Source organism: Narcine bancroftii, chromosome 2 (assembly GCF_036971445.1).
Source record: "Narcine bancroftii isolate sNarBan1 chromosome 2, sNarBan1.hap1, whole genome shotgun sequence".
In the NCBI taxonomy this organism is placed as follows: domain Eukaryota; kingdom Metazoa; phylum Chordata; class Chondrichthyes; order Torpediniformes; family Narcinidae; genus Narcine; species Narcine bancroftii.
The window spans coordinates 290,649,737-290,670,162 of NC_091470.1; the positions used below are offsets into that span (position 1 = coordinate 290,649,737).

General features: G+C 39.9%; 1 protein-coding gene and 1 long non-coding RNA gene across 10 annotated transcripts in view; one reads left to right on the forward strand and one right to left on the reverse strand.

Annotated features, from left to right (window-relative positions):
• Positions 1-20,426, reverse strand: part of prex2 (phosphatidylinositol-3,4,5-trisphosphate-dependent Rac exchange factor 2) — a 351,801-nt gene that overhangs the window by 209,903 nt on the left and 121,472 nt on the right. For 6 of the 8 annotated variants that reach the window (XM_069921298.1, XM_069921299.1, XM_069921297.1 and 3 more), the window contains one exon: positions 5,853-5,986. In XM_069921298.1, coding sequence (XP_069777399.1) covers positions 5,853-5,986 — 134 coding nt within the window. Of the gene's footprint in view, positions 1-5,852; positions 5,987-16,901; positions 18,618-20,426 lie in introns of those variants that run through there. The other 2 variants (XM_069921302.1, XM_069921303.1) reach the window with 2 other exon arrangements.
• Positions 16,790-20,426, forward strand: part of LOC138755397 (uncharacterized) — a 63,023-nt gene continuing 59,386 nt past the window's right edge. For both annotated transcript variants that reach the window (XR_011352252.1, XR_011352253.1), the window contains exon 1: positions 16,790-17,007. This is a non-coding gene — a long non-coding RNA (uncharacterized lncRNA). The remainder of the gene's footprint in view (positions 17,008-20,426) is intronic.

Sequence of the window (20,426 nt, forward strand, 5' to 3'; positions counted from 1 at the left end):
GAAAAACCCCATTTTGAAGATGGGTTTTGAGTGCTTAGTTCAGCCTGGTCAAAGCCTTTGTGGCTGCCTAATGTTTCACTTGAAATAAGAGAAACAAAAAGGAACTCTGTGGTGACCTGAAAAAAAGAGGTTATCATCTGGAAAACCACGATGGGGCAATTTTCTTCGACAAGACACTGAAGTGGCTGATTAAATGAAATCAGTTGTGGGTGTCCAGCGAACAACAAATCTCTCTCTGAAAACCGACAAGAACCTTCCTAAAAGGTAACCATTTACCTTTCAAGCACCAAAGCCTGGTGAACTTCATTAATGTTCAATTCTGTGCACAGTATAAGAATTGCCTGCAGCCAGTAAACTTGGAGGAATGAGAAGTGAAATTAGACTATGAATCAAAGAACTTTTCTGAATTTACACACACATTACATACACGTGCTCTGAGAATTAGAAGGGAGTTAAGTTAGGTTAGTTAAGTTAATAGTGATGTTAAACTGTGTTTCTGTTTTCATGTTAAAAGATAATTAAAAGTAACTTTTGTTTAAGTAACCATTTGTCTGGGTGAATATCAATTGCTGCTGGGTTTTGGGGTCCTCTGGGCTCGTAACAGGTTCCACTTCTCACCCTCTATCTCTCCCCTCTATTTTTTCTGATCAGAGAAAAAGGAGACATACATCAGGTAGCTGGGATTGTGAATCTTTTGAGGAAAAAAAAAGTTTGGATTATATTTAAGAAAGAAACCAGGAGGTCATGAGTTATCTCTGGCTGACAAGGTAAAGAAAACACCAAGACCTGGGCCTCAATACCCCACTGTGTAATTGGATCTTAAGAGTTCCACACTCCACTGCAGGTTGGCAAGAACATCTTGACCACAATCTCCATCAGTACCAGGGCTTGTAGGTTTGAATTATAAAGAGAGGCTGGATAGCCTGGGGTATTTTTCCCTGAAATGTAGGGGGTATTTTATGCAGATTTATAAAATCATGAGAGACACATATAACGTTATAGTCTTTATCCTTTAGTAGGAGAGTCTAAAACTGGAGGGCATTGGTTCAAAGTAAAAGGGAAAACATTTCAGAAAGACCTGAGGGATACCTTTATGCACAGAGAGTGGTAGGTATGTGGAATGAGTTGCCAGTGTAAGTAGTAGAGGCAGTGCAATTGCAATATTCAAAAGACAGATACAAGGATAGGAAAGGTTTGGAGGAATATGGCCCTAACTCAGACAAATGGAACTATCTTTGGTAGTCAACTTGGTCAGCATGGACAAGCCAAAGGGCCTGATTCGATGCTATAAAACTCTATGAGTCTCTGCAGGAAATCCTTCGTTTTCCCCTTCATGCAGGGTCCAAGCCCAAAACATTGACTTTTGCCTCAATAAATGTTGACCAATTTGTTGCATTCTTCCAGGATTATGTTTGTTTTTGTTGAAAATAAAGATATATTATACTGGCATAACAAAAATTACCAACCAATAAGTAAGCACGTCTTGCACACACACAAATGCAGTCAAGATTAAAATGATCAAACACAAGATATGAATTTGATGACCACCAAGAACCAAGTCTGTGATTTTATCAGGATGGGAATCAGTGATACAAAAATTGAAACAGGCCTCAAAAAAAAAGCAATGCAGTTCCAATGCATGAAGTCCAGGTGATTTTAACACTCAATTGTCATCTGCCAGAACAGGTGAATGCCCCTATTACATTGGACAAGAATTTTTTTTTCCACAAGTTTGCTTTCTGAAAAGAAATTGGGGATTATGATAGGCAACTTCAAACTGAACACAAGATAATTTCAAATTTGCTGTACCACATAGGAATTTGGAGACACATTAAATTAACTTTTATTGAATTTAGCATGTTTAATCTCATAATAATGCTGAAACATTGCATTAGATCAATTGATCTAAAAATGTTTTGCCACTGAATTTCATTTGTAGTCAACATTTTATGCCTCTCGGCTCAGTGTCCAACAATAGTCGATCAGCATTGATGGATTCCAGTTGCCCTGATACTGCTTTTCCATGATCACAATGTCCATGGTGAAACCTTTCACCATGTTCATCACTAACTGCACCAAGATCAGCAGGGAAGAAGTCCAAGTGCAAATGCAAAAAAAATTTCAATGACATGTTGCGCTTCATGCTTTTGTATACTTAAAGGAGACTTAAAATATGGCATGAAATAGGTGACAGGCAGTCCCTAGGTTACAAACGAGTTCGTTACCTGGGTCTATCTAAAAACCAAATTTGTACACAAGGCTAAACAGGTACTTATGGTTCTTATTTAGCATTCGTGAGGTAACACAAATTGGGCATAATGTGCATGCGCGTATTGGGGAACAGCCTGTTCGTAAGGTAATTCTAAGGTAACTTTCATGATCAGCAAACCAAAATCCACAAACAATACCCAAAAGTATTGAAGAAACAAAGACTTCATTTCCACTGTTAACAAAGAACCACAGAAAAGTACATCACAGAAACAGGTTTTTTTGCCCACCTAATCCACGTCAAACTATTTTTCTTCCAAGTCCCATTGACCTACACATTGACTCTCCACACCTCTCCCATCCACGTTCTTATCCAAATTTCTCTTAAATATTGAAATCAAACCCACATCCACCTCAATAGAAAAAGCCAGCTTGCATTTCCCCTGCCTATACTCCTCATGATTTTGTATCTCCATTAAATCTCTCCTTGTTCTCCAATATTCCAGAAATAAAGTCCAAACCTAGTCAGCCTTTCCCAATAATTCAGCTCTTCAAGTCCTGAAACATTATTGTAAATTTCCTCTCTATTCTTTCAACCCCATTGAGAGCTTTGCTGCAGGTCGGTGACCAAAACGTCATGCAATACTTCAAATTTGGCCTCACCAATGTCTTATAGCCTTCAATATAACATCCATCTCCTGATTTATGAAGGCCAATGTGCCTGTGACAACAACTTCAAGGAATTATGCATCAACATCAATGGGTATGAACAAGCATCACTGCCATCCAAAACAACAATATTCAAAATAAGTTCAATGAGGGGAATAAGTTACCTATAGACGTCCATGAAGGAGTGGACAGGGAAAGAGATGAAAGTAAACCTTTTGCAGAAGAACTCCATTGATTCCTTCTGAGAATTTCAAGAACATTTTTTTTATCTTGCAAAACACACAGAGAGCTAAAGAAAATTTGTCTCAACAATTCTTATCTTGACTACTTGACCAGCTCCTCTGTTTTACTGATGATCTGAATTCTCTGCAAGCCTTCAAGTTTAGGGGCAAAAGTGACTAGTTTGACATTGCCAGTGCAGATCTGCCTGATTACAATTACAGGGACAATAACTTGCAACCAACATTTAAATGACCCACAAGCCCCACATGAAACAAATTAAAATCAGAATTCCTGTATCAGATGATCAGCATTGCATCTACCCATATGAAGAATCAGAGCATATTACTTATCTCATAAATCTCATGGGGCATTTGTGTTACTTGCATTTTTTGCAAGAAAGCTAAGACACAAACACAAAATGGTACCTGCAAAGAAGGTCTGGTTGTGATCAGTCACCATAAATAAACTAACATTTTGAGCTAAATGCAAAGTGAAAAGATTTGAACTCCTTTCAGCATATTTTTAAATTGGTTACAATAGTGTAAATTGCTCAAGTTACTGAAGTAGCATTTAGTTTTGTACCACAGTGGCAGAAACACAAGCTTGAATTCTACCAATGGCAACTGGGATAGTGTATTCAAATAATTAAACAAAATATTGATTTTTTTTAAAAAGGTTGGTCTCAATAAAGGATTACACAAGACTCTTGAGTGTCGACTCAGTTCAGTACAATTAAGGATGATCAATAAATGACAAAATTGCCAATAATTTACACATTCCATCAATAGATACAAAAGAATATACTCATGTAATTGTCGAATTTGGGAAGGTCGACCTTAGGTCATACTTTTGACTGATACATCATTCAAGGCGTCGGGATCTCAAATGGCCGGGTCCGGTGGTGAGTCAACGTTCAGGGCATTGGGTGCTTGGATGAATGGCCGGCTGGGGCGAGGATCCACCAAGGCAAGAATCCAGAATCAGAGCGCCAAGAGCTCGAATGGCCAAGCAGTCATGACATCAGGAGCTCGGATGGGCGGGTGCACGGAGCAAAGATCCGAAGTCCGGGCATTGGGAGCTGAGATGGTTGGAGCCAAAAAAAAAATAGGGGGGGTGGGGTGGTCAACTTTTACATGGGTCATACAAAAATGCAGAACTTTTGGGCCATAAAAAGGGGGAGGATCAACTGTTACACGTTATCGACTATTACAAAATCTGGCTCATATTTTTTTAACATTGCTTGCTTAATGTGGTTTTAAAAGTCAAAATGATCAGAGAGAAGTGTAAAATTAAGCCTATCCATCTCGAATCTTTTGAAGTTCAAACATAGCATGTGCAATACATTACCAGCTACTCTGACCGAGACTTGATGCAATTCAAGAGACTTGATGCAATTCAAAGTTGCTGCAAATAATATGGTAATGTAGGTGGATGAAAGAATCAGGTAATAAAATGAAAAAGGCAGCTTTATTATTCAGTTATCAGAAGAACAAATTTATGCATGAATGAAAATGATGGGCAAAATTTTAACTTGCCTACAAATTGGGGTACCAGTAGGCATGGCAAACATTAGTGCAAAGCATCTGTCATTTTAATCCTATCACTGCATTAAAATGTTATATCTAGGTTTCTTGGACAGAAAAATTGCTATCTCATGTGCCCATTAGTCCCTTTCTACTTAAATGTTTAAAGAAAGCTTTTCTATGGTTTTTTTTCAGTTATGATAATATTATTTCTACTGTGGAATATTGCACAAGGTGTCAGATTGTCATTAAAGCTAAATAACTTTATCAACAATAAATGCTTAAAACTTACATTTATGTAAGGCAAAGCATTGGAAACACTTCATTTTGAATAAAAAATAATTTTGTATGTACTCCTTCCGAAAGTAGGGAAGACATCAGCCAAGTTATGCCAGCAAAGTTCCACAGAAAAAAATCCAATATCCAGAAATCTAGACAATCTACTTTTAGCTGATGGTTGATGAATAAATATTTGCCAAGATGCCAAAGTAAACATCCCTGCGGTTCTTCCTTAGCAGTGTTCAAGAATTTTTTTTCAAACCACTGAATGGATAGAGAAGGCTTTGATACAAAGCCTTATCTAACACAGTTGGCAATTCTGACTGTGCTGTACTCCCTCAATTGTATAACATTTGTGTTTGAAATGTGAGAAACAGGACATGAAGCCACAGCTTCTCTATAAATGATGATAAAGAACAAAGAGTGAGAAAAGTATTAAAACACAAATGGGAAACAAATTAGAAACTTCCCTGGAATGCAGTTTATTTACTGGTTTAAATCTTAGCATTTGGATTAAAATGACTATTTTGAAATAATAAATTCATCCTTGCAATTGCAATATATCCTTCAAAATTTACTATTTGATAGCCCATGCTTCAGCAAGCTCTCATGTGAGACAATGCTATTTTAATTTTCCTGTGACATTAGATGTGATACTATATTGTTTCAATCTGTTGTGCATGACACACAAAATATATACCTGGCTCCTCTGCAAATTCACGGTTCTAAACTTTCCCACCACTACCTTCACACACTTCCATTTCCTTTGCTTTAAATTGAAATTCAAATAACTTTTAGCCAGGTACTCAACAACTGAGAAAACATTCCCTTTGGTAAAAGGATTGGAAAATCATACAATGGACAGCTATTCTTAAATCATTGTTTCCAAAATGAGTATAACTAACTTCAAAGTCATTTTCAGATTATAAGCAGTGAAGTAGAAGCACCCACCTGTGCTTCCTTTTGCAATATACCAGCAAGTTATCAAACAGGAAGAAAACTCGTTCCTGAATATTCCCAGCTGAAATTTTCAGTAAAGTCCCTTGCATCAGCATTTCAGTGCACGAATCTGTAATGTTGGATCCCTAAACAGAGACAAAGAAAAGTAAAATTGGTCCTTGAACATCCAAAACATCAAGTAATAAATATACCTCAATAATGGTTAAATTAACAATGAACTATTATTATCTAAATTATGTGCAGAAATTCTCTTATTATTCTACCATGATGGTAAAAAGCCAAGGAAATCTGACAACAATATTTTTACTTATTTTGCTAAAGCTGTAAATAAAGAGAACTTAACAGAAGTCAACTCTTAAATCTTCAATTTACAATTTACCATGCCAATGAAGATACACTTAAAAAAGCACAAAATTGGATGTTAATCTTCATATATGATGTTCCCAATTCCATTTTCTTTATCTCAGTCTAAAATCAACTCTGATCCTGTCATATATTTTAGCTGTTTAAAACCATATCTTTTAGCAACAGCTGCTGGAGAGACAGAAAATAAAAATAATTCTTTCTCCTCAAAAATGTTTCAAAATATTTTGAATTGTGAATTTTAATTATTTAATTTATGATTATTAGAATATCAAGACTAGATTACATCATAAATGTGATATCAATGAAGGATTCCAACCATTATTTTCTCCCACTGATGCCGCTCAACCCGCTGAGTAACTCCATTAGATTGTTTCTAATACTATAACAGTCTCTTTTACTAACTGTTGACCAACATTTGTGGCACTTTCAAAGGGATGAAAGCTCATCCTGGTCACCTGCTCTAAATATATCTGCACTGGAGCAGCTGAACCGTGTATTTCTCAGCTCCAGACTGCAGTGCCACACATCATGAATGAATAGTATCTCAACATTGCAAACATCCTTCATTTCTTCTTCAAACATAAAAAATCTTGGAGCTACTCAACAGATCATGCAGTATCTGTGGAAAGAAAACCGGATTTAACATTTCATTTCAATGACTTCCTAAGTACAAGATCCTGCCTCTCTGATAATGGTCAAAAACTCAGTTTGTCCCTCCACAGAAGCTCTCTGAGAGATCTGATTATCTCCAATATGTTAATCTTTTTTGGTCACTTGTCTACCTGACTCTCCATCTGCCTTCCAGTAGACAAAAGTCAATTAATTTTATGTATGTTACAATCTAAATGTAATATTACGTAACAATAATAAAACCTTTACCTTTACCTTTTAGTTGCCTTCCACCAACTCTTCTCATTGTGGTGCCACTGCCTATCTTTCGATCCTCGATTATCTTCCTGAATATTCTCCTCATTGTTTCTAAGTAATTTATTTCTGTCCAACTCACTTTTCCACCATGTATCCAAAAACAGGTACAATGCTAATGTGAGTATTGGGATAGAGCAACAAAACCTATTACGGACAAGATACGTTTAAGAGGCTAACATTTCAAGTCTGGGCTGATGACAACCAAGAGGCACTTTGAGCTACTCCAAAGAAATTAATTGTCAGAAAAAAAAATCCTGCATGATCTCATCTAGCTTTGCTTGTCTTATCAGAAGACACAGATCACAAAATTCATGTCACATTTCATTTTTTTTTGCAATACAAATTACAGCAACTATCATATTCTTAACATCAGAGCAAGTATGACACAAATGCCCAATAGAACAGGTTGATATCAACATCTAGCTCACAGATGTAATTAATAACTCTGCATTCTAAACCAGGATAAGCCACCAATTCCCAAACTATGCCCGGCAGAGTTAATGAAAAAGAACATCAACGCAACTTCCAGATTAATTGCTAATTGAATTCTGTAGGTTTTTGCAAGTATTTGTCAAGTGTCTGGTGCTTCCCAGGATTCTTTAATATTGCTAAATAGTGCACAAAATAGTTTATCAGATGCTTCAATACATTGATTGATCCTTTGCAGATGTCACATTTCCATCAATGAATTTCAATTATTCTAACTCACCTTTCTTTCATGCATCTGAGAATAGGTCAGACAAACTGAGATAATTAATACAGGTACACGATCCTTTATTCGGACAACTAAAATCTAGAAAGCTCCAAAATCCGGCAAGTGGGGACCAGTGGTCAGGGGAGGCAGCCGAGGGATCGGTGGTTGGGTGAGTCTGTCGGGCGGCCGGCGGTCGGGGGAGGTGGCTGAGGGACCGCGGTTGGGGACAATGTCCGTGTGGCTGAGGGACCAGTGGTTGGGGGAAGACAGCCAGGCGACTGGAAGGGGGTGGGAGTGGATACGGCAGCACAATTCGGGTGAGCTTTCCGAAATCCGGAAAAATCCGAAATTCAGAGCACACTGTCCCCGAAGGGTTCCGGATAAAGGATTATGTACCTGTACACATCATGCTTCGACTCTTCAGCAGGCTCCTCATTTTTATTTGATTTACCATTACAAATAAAAGAATGTGCAACCACAGCTCTCTATTAATGACGTGTTCAGTTCTGTCTCTCACACACACCCTCAAATCTTCAAACGTCATTGCCCATCATTAAAGTACTAGAAATTACAGATTCCAAATGCTGAGAGAATTGATGCTGGATTCCAACATGCTCCCTAATAGGCTTCCTGGTAGGCATTTCAATTCACCAAGTTTTTCATTATGTACATTCATTAACAATATCAAAGTCTTCTTCTGATTCATATGCCACTCAATATATACACTACTTAATCTCTGAAGACTAGACACCTTCTTTATCATTTTCCCACTCCCACTAGTGTCAGACATTGCCAGATGAGGTAAGAATTACCAATTCTTTCCTTATGCCATCTTTTCCTTCCAGAGAGAAGTTGTGGTAACAAAGCACTTATTGCTGAACTCTTGTCCTTTGTTCTGATGTGTGCTGCAAGATTTGAGTAATCTGCTGGTCATGGTTGAATAGCCAGCAATACGTAGCAGCTGTAAAAGTGGGTGCAAACTCTGTTAAACGAGGGTTTGCTTGAACATCGAAAACCAGATTTATTGCCATTTATGGTGGGTGAGTGATGGGGATTGATTAGCATTTATGGTGGGTGAGTGATGGGGATTGATTAGCATTTATGGTGGGTGAGTGATGGGGATGCATTGAGCAGCATTTTAATGAATTTTGTAAGAAATGGCATATCTAATTTTTTCTAGACTTAATTAAGACATTATATTACAACCATCATGAGTGTGTGTAGGTGGAGTATTATCTTTCCATTTAATCAAAATCGCACATTCGGCTATCGATGAAGTAAAAGATAAAATTCGGTTTGAGTTGGAGTCGGTAAAACATTATTTTCTTGAAATGATCTAAATAAAATAATTAAAGGGCAAAGATCTTTATTTTCTTTTTTTTTCACCCCGGGGTCTGCAGCCTCCTCTCTCCATTCAAAACATAATTGGTGTGTTTGGGCAGCATGGGTTCATGGGCCAAAATGGCCAGTTACCGTTCTGTATGCCTAAATTTAATTTTTTTTTAAATCTTTTTTTAGGAATGGTTGCAAATTGTGCATGCTATTGTTGTTTCTTCCTGTGGTAACAAAGCACTTATTGTTGAACTCTTGTCCTTTGTTCTGATGTAGTATTTTCTAGTGAACTTAGACTCTAGGCATTGAATCTAGAAAACTCTTGGACCAATCAATTCACTGATAAGCTCATTGTTTATCAAATGGGTGTTATTTGAAGTTCTGTTATATTTTACAAATTAAGGATGAACTTCACTTATTTACCACAGTGTTCCAAGTCTGTCTTATTGCATTTTTGTGTGTTTGATTGTCTCCATATTTTGGCATCAGTAGCACATTCTTCTGAAATATAATTGCAGCAATTTTCTTCTGCAATATAAATGGCATGGCTACTGTGGCAGTTAACACAGTGTTATTACAGGTTTGTTTGAATGTGCACTGTCTGGAAGGAGTTTGTTTGTCCTCCCCATGTCCACATGGGTTTCTTCCAGGTGCTCTAACTTCTTCCCACTCTTCAAAAAGTGCGGGGGTTGGAGGTTAAATGGGTGGATTTGGGTGGCCCAGACTCAAGGGCCAGAAGGGCCTGTTACTGTGCTGAAGATTTAAATTTGATTCAAATGTGTCATATGAAACTGACAAAGTGGAATGTGCATATCACAATTCAGCTTCAATCACTCGATTCTCTGCCTCCGCATGTGACTTTTTGCAACCTTTGTTATATTTCTATTCATTCTTTCCTGAAGTATAATCAAATAGGAACATCTAATGCTTTAACATCAACTGTACCTGCTGCAGACAATCAGAAAGCTGGTCAGAATCAGAATCTATTGACATGAATTTTGTTGTTTTGAGACCAGACCTAGTGGAGTGCATTTAGCTTTTGTCTTCTATCTTAACAAGGGATATACTTGTATAGGAGATATCTTAAAGAAAGTTCACTTGGTTCATTTCTTTGATGGAAGGTTTGTTTCTGAAAGGTTGGGTAGAGAATTAAAAATTATTTGATTGAACCATTTCAGATTCTATGAGGAATTGATTGAGAGGATTCTCATCTTGCAGGTCATTTCAGAAAAAGTACCTGCCTATCTAAGATGCAGAAGAATTTCATCCCTTAGAGGGTTATAAAACTTCGAAAAACCACCTTCCACCTAAAGTTCATCTTCCTTAATTGCCGGCACCTTCAACATGATGTCGTCACCATGCACATCTTCCCCTCCCTTTGAATTATAGCATTCATAGATACTCTTCTCTCTCCAACAATGGCTTTATTCCCTTCTTCACCAACATCATTACCCTTCTCAGACCTTCAGAACTACACGAGATACAACTTTTTTTCAACTTTCAACTTCCAGTGGTCCAACTATTCTTTCCAGATGAGGCAATAATTCACTTGTACTTCTTTCAAATTAAGAAACATCAATAGCATGCACAATTTGCAACCATTCCTGAAAAAAGACTATTTTTTTAAATTTAGTTCTCACAATCTGGTCTCCTCTTGAAAAAAACACAGGTTGAATAATCATTCGACAGATTCAGACTTCCAAGGCATAGATGGCTGAAGACCGAATGTGGACAACTGAACAAAAAAAAATGGCACAGACATAGTGGACGAGAAAGTTTGTTTCTGAACTGTTTGAACCTACAACAGTGACAGAATGGCTCCATTCAGTCTGTAACAATGAACCTTAAGCTTTCAATTGCATGGCACTTGCATTCTCTGTTCAAGTCTCATTCTGACTTCTGTCTTTGGCTGTGTGCTGTTCCAATGAAACCCAGTGCAAGCTTGAGGAACAACTTCACTTCTGATTTACGAACCTCAGAGCTGAATAATGAATTCAACAATTTCACATACTTGTTAGTTCTGAGGAACTGAACTGAAAGATTAATTCTGTTTCTGTCAAAGATGCAGTCTAACCTGCTGGGCATTACAGCATTCTGTTTTTATTTCAGATTTTCAACATCTGCTGAATGATTATTCTGATCCTCATAATTACCTTCCCCTTTTGTTTTAACTCATTCAAGAATTACAAATAAACTTTGATCTTGTTAAAACCCAAAAATAACCATCCTCACACAACCCAGCTAAGCATTTCCTTCTGGAAGAAAATCTCAAGCTTTTCCTTTATATATTTCAGCTCACTTCACCCAGTACCAGATGTCTGTTTTTTTTTATAAATATCCATTCCATGACTGAAAGCTTGGGACTTTGGCACTAACTCTCAATAATCTGTTTTGTTTATTCGGCCTTCAAAAATGTGTCCCATTTCCTGTCTAGAGAGCCTCAGTCAGACATAAATTTTCTGAAATTTAAATGCAGTCATAATACCAATCTGCAGCACACTTTTTTTTTAAAATTACATGACCCAAAATAGTTTAGCAAATTTGGACCAGCATTTTTGGATGTTACCCTCATTAATGTACCCAACCTTCCACCAAGTCAAGCATGCACTTAATGATGTGTACCACATATTGATACTTATTATATACTGCCATAGATCAAATCTCCAGACTACAAATGCAAGAGTACACCACACACTGATCCCACTCTCCTTGCTATTTATAGGGACACCGCAAACATTGGAAGATATAACTAGAAAGGTAACTGATTGCAGATTTTTCAAGCACACTCCAAGTTCTACAGAACTCCTCAGTTCCTAGCCACCAAGTCATTCCAGGTGGCAGCAACAGGCCTATGACATATTCCTTAATTCATTGCTCAGTACAGCATCTGAGAGATCATTCAGGGTTTCTGCTGGTGAAGAACTTATTACATCCTTTTCTAAATTTAAATGAGGTAAAGGTGATATCTCAGACAATATGACTTGCTAGCTTTGCTGGATCCCCACAAGTGCAGGAAGCCACTATAAGGGCTCCAATAACTAATATAGAACAACTAATTCCTCAATGTACACTCGGTTATCAATCCTCAGAAGAATGTAATTATTTTAGATATGTATGCTGTAAGTACCCAGGGCTTTTTCATTCTGATAAAGGCCACACTGCAAGATATTTTTAGTGGTCAGCAATGTCCTGAAGAATTGGCACAGTGAGCTTCTCACCATTTCCATGGCTCCACATTAATTCTAGCTCCAACTCCAGAATCTAAAAGGAAAACACCCATTTTTCCTCCCAAATACGAGAGTTTCTTACTTGCATCATTCCAGGGATTCCAGAAGCACATAACAAGCAGATGTGAAGACTTCAAAATACACACTGCTCAACTTTGTGGAGAGCAGCCAGAAAAAAGGCAGGTTGAAGTCAAGGAAAGAAGGAGTTATGAGGCTGAGTCTGAAGAAACAACAGAAGCACGAGTTCAAGCAGAGTCCTCAGAGAGAGGTCACAGGTGAAATAAAAGCTTCATCCTCCAATTGAAAAGGTCGGAGATATCATCAGCTTTTCATAGAGGCTGCTAAATTATTGTCCCTAAATCAAACCAAGGAAACCTCTCCACATTTTAATCCTTGGCACTGAGATAGTACACCAGGATAGTGGATGCACAATTCCTGCTAAGCAGGTCGACTTGCTCCGATTATAGCACATATATTAACAAATCTCTCTTTCAAATACTGAAGTGACTTGCTCAAAAACCAGAATCAGAATCAAAAGTTATTGTGAAGAACAAGTCACAAAATTTGTTGTTTTGTGACAGCATCACACTGCAAACATTCATGTAAAACATTTTACAAAAATAAATAAGAATTTACTTTTGTAAGTACACTTTATCTCTTCACCAATCTGGAGGAACAAAGATTGGTCAAAATCTTGAAACTTTTAACTTGCTTCTTTATATCAATCGCCAATGGTCAGCATCGTAGCTGAGAGCAATATATTGGTGGGACAGACTGCAATGAAAGGGTTAATAAGATTTTTTTTTGTGGTTATTGAGTGTCAGCTCACTATCCTCAAAATGAAGAGGCATGTTAACTAGGAGGATAAGCAAGACCAGGTCTTAATCCATGGGGTAAACATAAAGTCTGCAGATGCTGTGATTGAAGTAAAAGCACAATGCTGGAGAAACTCAGCAGGTGAAACAACGTACTTTAATAACAAAGATAAAGAGGCATAACCAGTGTTTCATGCCTGAGCCCTTCATCAAGGTATGAGCAAAATGTAGGGAGGTGCTGAACAAAATAGTGAGGGAAGGGGGAACCTGCAGACCTCAAGACGAAGGAATGTGGCATGATAAGATTAATCTTTCGGAAGAGGACAAGTAAAATTGGTTCCATTAAACATGTACAACATCTTTCATGAAGAATTTATTAGTTTTAAGAGTTATAGCCAATTTGCATGTGTACATGTGAAAGAAGTGCCCTCTCTTTAATTATACAAGCGAGTGAGCTTTTGAGACTCCTTGGAGTATCCTGATCACTGCCAAAGAGCTTGAGGATTCTCCAAGCTAGCCATCATGAACCTGAATCTTTGATGAACAGGGCAGGAGACATGCTTTTTTCAATTGATTGTTAAACCATATCTTTGACTTATTGTTTTGTTAATCATTCATATTATTTATTATACTCACATAAAATACCCTATTATACACTTGAAATGTTCTTTCTCCTCCCTCATTGATCCAATTCCTCAAAAACTAAGATGCTTAATTTTTCTTATGCCACTGGCAAAATGATATGTTTCAAGCCAATGATGTCCACACTCACTGAGCAAAGAAAACCTCCTTATGGAAATCTATATTAGATGATTTTGAGCCAATTGACCATTTGAAGATATACACAAGGGAAGAACTGATGAAGTATCAGCCACAGAGGCACTTCATTGCACTCATCTCACAATAATTTGATATGGCTAAAGGAGTGTTACATTCTCCTGCACAATAGTGTCACAACCATTACTGCCATTCTTAATCCCACATCAAAAGGATGGTTCTGAGAGAATGACCAACACAGAACAGATGGTTACATACATGGGAGCCTTAGGGTCTTCCATTTCTTTCTCGATCACCTTTCCCCACTGAAGTTATTTTCTAATATCTCAACTCTACTTTGTTCCCATTTGTCCAGTCTCTTCTCACCTACATCTGGGATGTTTCACATGCTCTCCATCGCTTTAAGAACATTCAATTCACTGGTGCCCACCTTTATCCTGGATATTCAGCCCCTGTACACCTCCATTAACCATCAGGAAAGCCTGAGGATTCTCCATTTTCTTCTCAAATGCTTTATTTAAGCTCCTTACATTTTTTAGCTTCTGCAGGAGCCCTTCTTCCAAGAGTTGTATGGTAGATCATAAAAGAGTAGACAAAGCATGGAAGATTTGCACGATAGACATTAATTTCACAGCATTGAATCAATCACTATTAGAGTGATTTAGCCATCCATCAAATTATTTCCAATCGTGCTCCACTGCAACAAGCGAAAAACTTTTAGTGGGAAAACATAACTGACAGTCCAGCAACTGTTGACTTTTGTGACATTGCAAACCATTCTAAATGAGGAAATCATAGAGTAGGCAGCAAGACCTACATCTACAGGTGCGACATTTGTCTGCACAAAGAATATATAATGTTCCTAAAATGAAAATGCATTTCATTATTGCTAATAACTTGATATCCACTTATAACAAAGCATTATCAGGTGAGAAAACACGATGTTTAATTCTCCACAATTGCTTCATGCTGGTCCCTTCCTAAACTGTCAAACTAATGGGTGGGTTTCATTATCTTACTGCCACGTCAGTGACCTGTAGTGTGTGTCTACTGGGAAACTGCTCCCTTTCCTTTTAAAATCTTCATGTGTCCTTAGGCACCATTAAGAAACTCTTGGGCTACATGAGCAGTCTTCAAATTATTGCCTCAGTGAAATGATGTTATTTGTGACAGCCTTCCATGGTAGGACATACGTGGCTGTGGTGGGAGATATATTAGAGACTGGAGATTGAAGACATCAATTAACTAAACCTATCTACCAAAGGGCCATAAAATGTTGGTGCAGAAATAGGCCATTTAGCCCATCGAGTCTGCCTGCCATTTAATCATTAACTGATCCATTTTCCAACTCAACCCCCTGCCCAGCCTTCTTGTGTAACCTTTGATGTCCTGGTTAATCAAAAACCTAACAATCTCTGCCTTAAATACACCCAATGACTTAGCCTCCACAAGTGCCTGTGGCAACAAATTGCACAGATTTACAGTGCCTTCCATAATATTTGGGTCAAATAAATATTTCTTTTCTTTATTTGCCCGTGCTCCACAGTTTTAAATTTGTAATCAAACAATTCACATGCATATTCAGATTTTATTCAAGGTTATTTTTATACATTTTGGTTTGACCATGTAGAAATTACAACACCTTTTATATATATAGGCCTCTCGTATCAATACAATAATAGCATTCATATCATCTGCAAACATTTTCTTGAAATTTTATTTGTTTTAAGAAAATACAGAATATAGAACTCAATTAATATAACAATAATACATTGAATATAAAATCATGGAAAAACATTCATAAGGTCTAAAAAAAATAAAAAGGAGAGTCCTTCTTCTCCCAGCCCCCACCCCCCAGATTTGAAAGAAAAGAAAAAGCAACAGGAGCAAGGTTCGACATTTCAGAGTGACATCATTTTAAAAGTTTAAAATTTCTAATAAAGAGTATAGTAATTGACAAATATCAAAATAAATTATACAATCTGGGCATTTAAGTAAACTAAATAAGGGTGCCAAATTTTGACAAACATACCATATTTATTCCTAAGACAATAAGTAACCTTCTCAAGGGGAATACAACTTTGCACTTCCATGTTTCAATGATCAATGTGAAGTAGGGAATCGGATTTATAACATCTGTAAACTTGGTCACAAATCATTACTATACAACAGTGATTCTCAACCTTTTTATTTCCACTCACATACCACTTTAAATAATCCTTATGCCATAAGCACTCTATTGCTTAAGGTGGTATGTGAGTGGGAAGGGAAGGTTGAGAATCACTGCTCCAGATCCAATTGTTACTGAAATATTTTGCTTGAGAAAAATTGTTATTGTCCCTTTTCCTTTGGAGTTGTGAAACCATGCACATAACGAGTTAATTAGGTCTGAATGAAACAGTAGTCTTCAAACTTTTTCTTTCCATCCACATACCATCTTAAGCAATCCCTTACTAATTACAGAGCACTTATGGCATAGGGAATACTTAAAGTGGTATGTGAGTGGAAAGAAAAAGGTTGAGAACCACTGCTACACAACATAAAAAGAAACGACTCTAACCCCGACCCCTGTGGAACGCCACTAGGAACTGCTGTGGTTGGTGTGCTATGCAACAAACAAAAGAAAAAAAACACAGAAGCTGTGAATGAGCTGAACCAACCAAATGATTTTACTGGAACTTTCCAAGAGCTTATCAGTACAACTCCCCTGATCCTTTGCGAGCCCCCCCCCCACCCCCCCAACTGGGACCATTGTGATGTCAGCCCAGTGAGACCCTTCACCTATGTGACCCGGTTCACTAGCAGATCAGTGCATTCCACTACATGACACCCTACCCCAGAACTGGTGTTCGGAGGTGCTGAGTCCACAATTCATAAACAGTTTGTACATTTGGAAGCTGACCTCTCTGCCGCGGGGCTGGAACAGTTGCTGATTGGTCGAGGTCAAGGTGTGCCGGTTTGAGGCAGTTGACCGTGAATGTTTCCTGCCTACCCCCAATATCCAAAAGGTATGGACTTTTGTTGGGTCATAACACCTCGTATGGACACTGAAGAGGCATCCAGTCCACATCTCTCCTTTTGAAGACGTATTCACAGTCTTTGAGATCCTTCAGTCTGCAGGATGGAGCTGGGCCATGGAGTGAGGTTGGTACAGGGGCCAAAGTGCTCACCTTCTCACAAAGTTGCATTAGCAGCGCCGTAGATGTTTCCTCTTGGCTGTGAGCCACTGGCACAAACTCTCCCGCGACTGTCAGTGGGGCTGCATAGACAAGCTCAGAAGGATGTGGCCAAATCCTCCTTTGACACTGTGTGGATGCAAGGACCATCCAAGGTAGCTCGTCCACCCAATCTGGGCCTCGAAGCCGCGCCATCAAGGCCATCTTCAAATGCCGATGGAACCCTTCCACCAGGCCGTTAGACTGTGGTGGTAGGCCCGTGATGTGATGTAACTGAGTCCCTACTATCTGTGCCAGTGCAGCCCATAGACCGAATGTGAACTGTGCCCTCCTGTCCAATGTGATATTGGAAGGAAGGGCAAAATGGGCAATCCAGTTGTGGATGAGGGCCCTGGCACAGGATGTCATGGAAGTGTCCCAGAGTGGGACAGCTTGCAGCTACCTAGTGAACCTGTCCACCATTGTGAACAGGTACATGGTGCCTCTGGAAACCAGCAGCGCTCTTATGACATCCACAATGATGTGGTCAAATCATCTGTGTGTTGGCAGAAAGGAATGAAGAGGGTCTTTTACATACCTCTACACCTTGGATTTCTGACAATGCAGTCAAATTCTGGCCCAGTGGCTGACCTGATTACGCAGGCTATGTCATATGAATTTGTCTGCCACCAGTTGAGTTGTCACCCGGATGATGGGTGGCCAAACCCATGTAGCGTGTGGAAGATGCGACATATCCATGCGGCAGAAACAATGGGCCGAGGTTGACCAGTGGACACGTCACAGTGAAGTGTGGATCCAAATGGCCCAAATGCATGTCTTTCAGCTGTAGCTCTGAGACTGCAGTGCAGTAAGCTGGTATCTCACCATCCTGCCGCTGGGTTGCAGAGAGCACTATAGTCGATTCCATGGGACAGGAGTGCACAGACAGGATGCCCCTTCAGTGTCCATACGAGGTGTTACGACACAACAAAACACATCAGGCATGAGGTTGTTCTTGCCAGAAATATGCTTGATAGCCGTCATGTACTCTGAGAAATACGAGAGAGGTGATGCTACTGCCTTGCCAATTATGGGTCTGACAACTTGTTGAAAGCAAAACTGCGGGGTTTGTGATCGGTAAAGACTGTAAAAATCCTGTCCTTCAAGGAAATAGCAGAAATAGCATACAGCGAGATAGAGGGCTAGCAACTCCCTGTCGAATGCACTATACTCCTGCGCCAGAGGTCACAGGTGTCTGCTGAAGAAAGTGAGTGGTCTCCAATATACATCAATCAGCTGCTCCAGGAAACCGTTGACATCAGTGTTGGATGCGTCGACTGGGAGGGCAGTGGGCACATCAATGAACGGATGCAATAGAAGGTGGCATTGCCCAGAGCACCTTTGGCCTGGTCAAAAGCTGCCAAAGACTGCATCCCAGCTGAGTTCTTTGGTCTGACTGGACAGCAGCATGAAAAGAGGTCACATGATCCTGGCAGCTGATGGCAGGGACCAACGGTAGAAGTTGAGCATCCCAACAAACTCCTGCAAACCTTTGACCATAGTTGGCTTGGTGAAATTTTGAATGGCCTCATCCTTTGAAGGAAGAGGAACCATCCCGTGTCGATCAATGTGGTGCCCAAGGAAATCGATGGCCATCAGCCAAACTGACATTTCGCTGGGTTAAGTGGCTAGGCTGTAGTCACTCAGTCACTGGCAGAGGTGGTTTAAATACTCCTGTTGTGAACAACTGGTGATGAGGATGTCGTCTAGGTAGATAAAAGCTAAATCTAGTCCTTGCCCCACCGAGTCCATGAATCTCTGGTAAGTCTGTGATGCATTTTTGAGGCTGAATGGCATGCAGAGGAACTCGAAAAGGCTGAATGGAGTGATGAGGGCTGTCTTGGGGATGTTGCTGGGGTGCACAGGGATCTAATCTGGTGGTACTTCGGACCAGGTCAATTTTTGAGATGATCCTCGCTCCGTGTAGATTGGCCATGAAGCCCTGGATTTTGGGGAATCAGGTACCAGTCAGCCGTCACGGAATCATTGAGCTGGCAGTAGTCCCCCACAAGGTCTACATCCCCTAGAAGATTTCAGCACTGTGTAGAGGAGAGGTCTATGGGCTGTCCGAGAACCAAACAGTTCCCATCTCCTCCATCTTCCTGAATTCTTCCTAGGTGAGCCGCAGCTTGTCGGGAGGAAATCTGCATATCCGGACGTATAGTGGTGGTTCTTGCATGGGGAAATGGTGCTAGACACCATGCTTTGGGACTGCGAAGGAGAATTGTAGCATTATAATAGCCGGGAATCATGCCAGAATCCAGAGACTCACTCTATAAGGTTAGTGAGTCGAAGTGGGGGGCCGGGAACTTGGCTACTCAAAGGTTGAAGGTCTGGAAGATCCTGGAATTGACCAGACAGCACCCTTTCAAGACCATCAAGAGGCAGCGGGCTTGAAGGAAGCCTGCGCCCAGTAGGGGCTAAGATACATCACCCAAAGCGAAGGACCAAGTAAAACAGAAGGAGCCAAACTCGAGCAGGATGGTCCACACCCCTATATGCATACGCTGCTATTGATGGCAGCGGTGAAGGACAGTCCTGACTTCCTGGTGCAGGTGTCCTGGGTTCGAAGAAGGAAAGATGCTGGCCTCCACTTGTGCCAACGAGGAAACACCACCCTTAGTGCTACTGCCATAGATAAAGGAGGCTGACTTGCCAGCCGACCGTTGTAGTCATCAGTAACAGCTGGCCCCAGCATTTCCTGGATGGGAGCAAGGTGGACGTCAGCGGTAGATTCCAGAATCCCATTTTCGATGGTAAAATCACCACTGCTCCGAGTTTGAATCTCCACCTGCTGCAGCAGTTGCCAGCCTCCTCGGTGGAGTGGGAGAGAGATGAGTCGCTGGGTGTCGCTTAGCAACTAGGTCAACGGACATCCCACCATATTGCTTGGCTTGCCAAAGGACATCTGCACAGGCTGCTAATGTGCACGGGTCAGTGAAGTTGTCATCCAAGAGGAGTAGGTGGATTTATTCCAGCATCTGTTTGAGAAATAACTGCTTGAACAGTAAGCAGGGCCTGTGGCCATCCATTAACGCCAGCATATTGTTCATAAAGGCCGATGGTGTACGCTCTCCCAGGACATCCATGTGGAGCAGCTGTGCTACTCGTTCACAGCAGGAAAGGCCGAAGGTGTGGAAAAGAAGCACCTTAATTGCCTCACACCTGTTGGCAGCTGATGGCTGATGTAAGTCGTCAATGATTTATCCAGC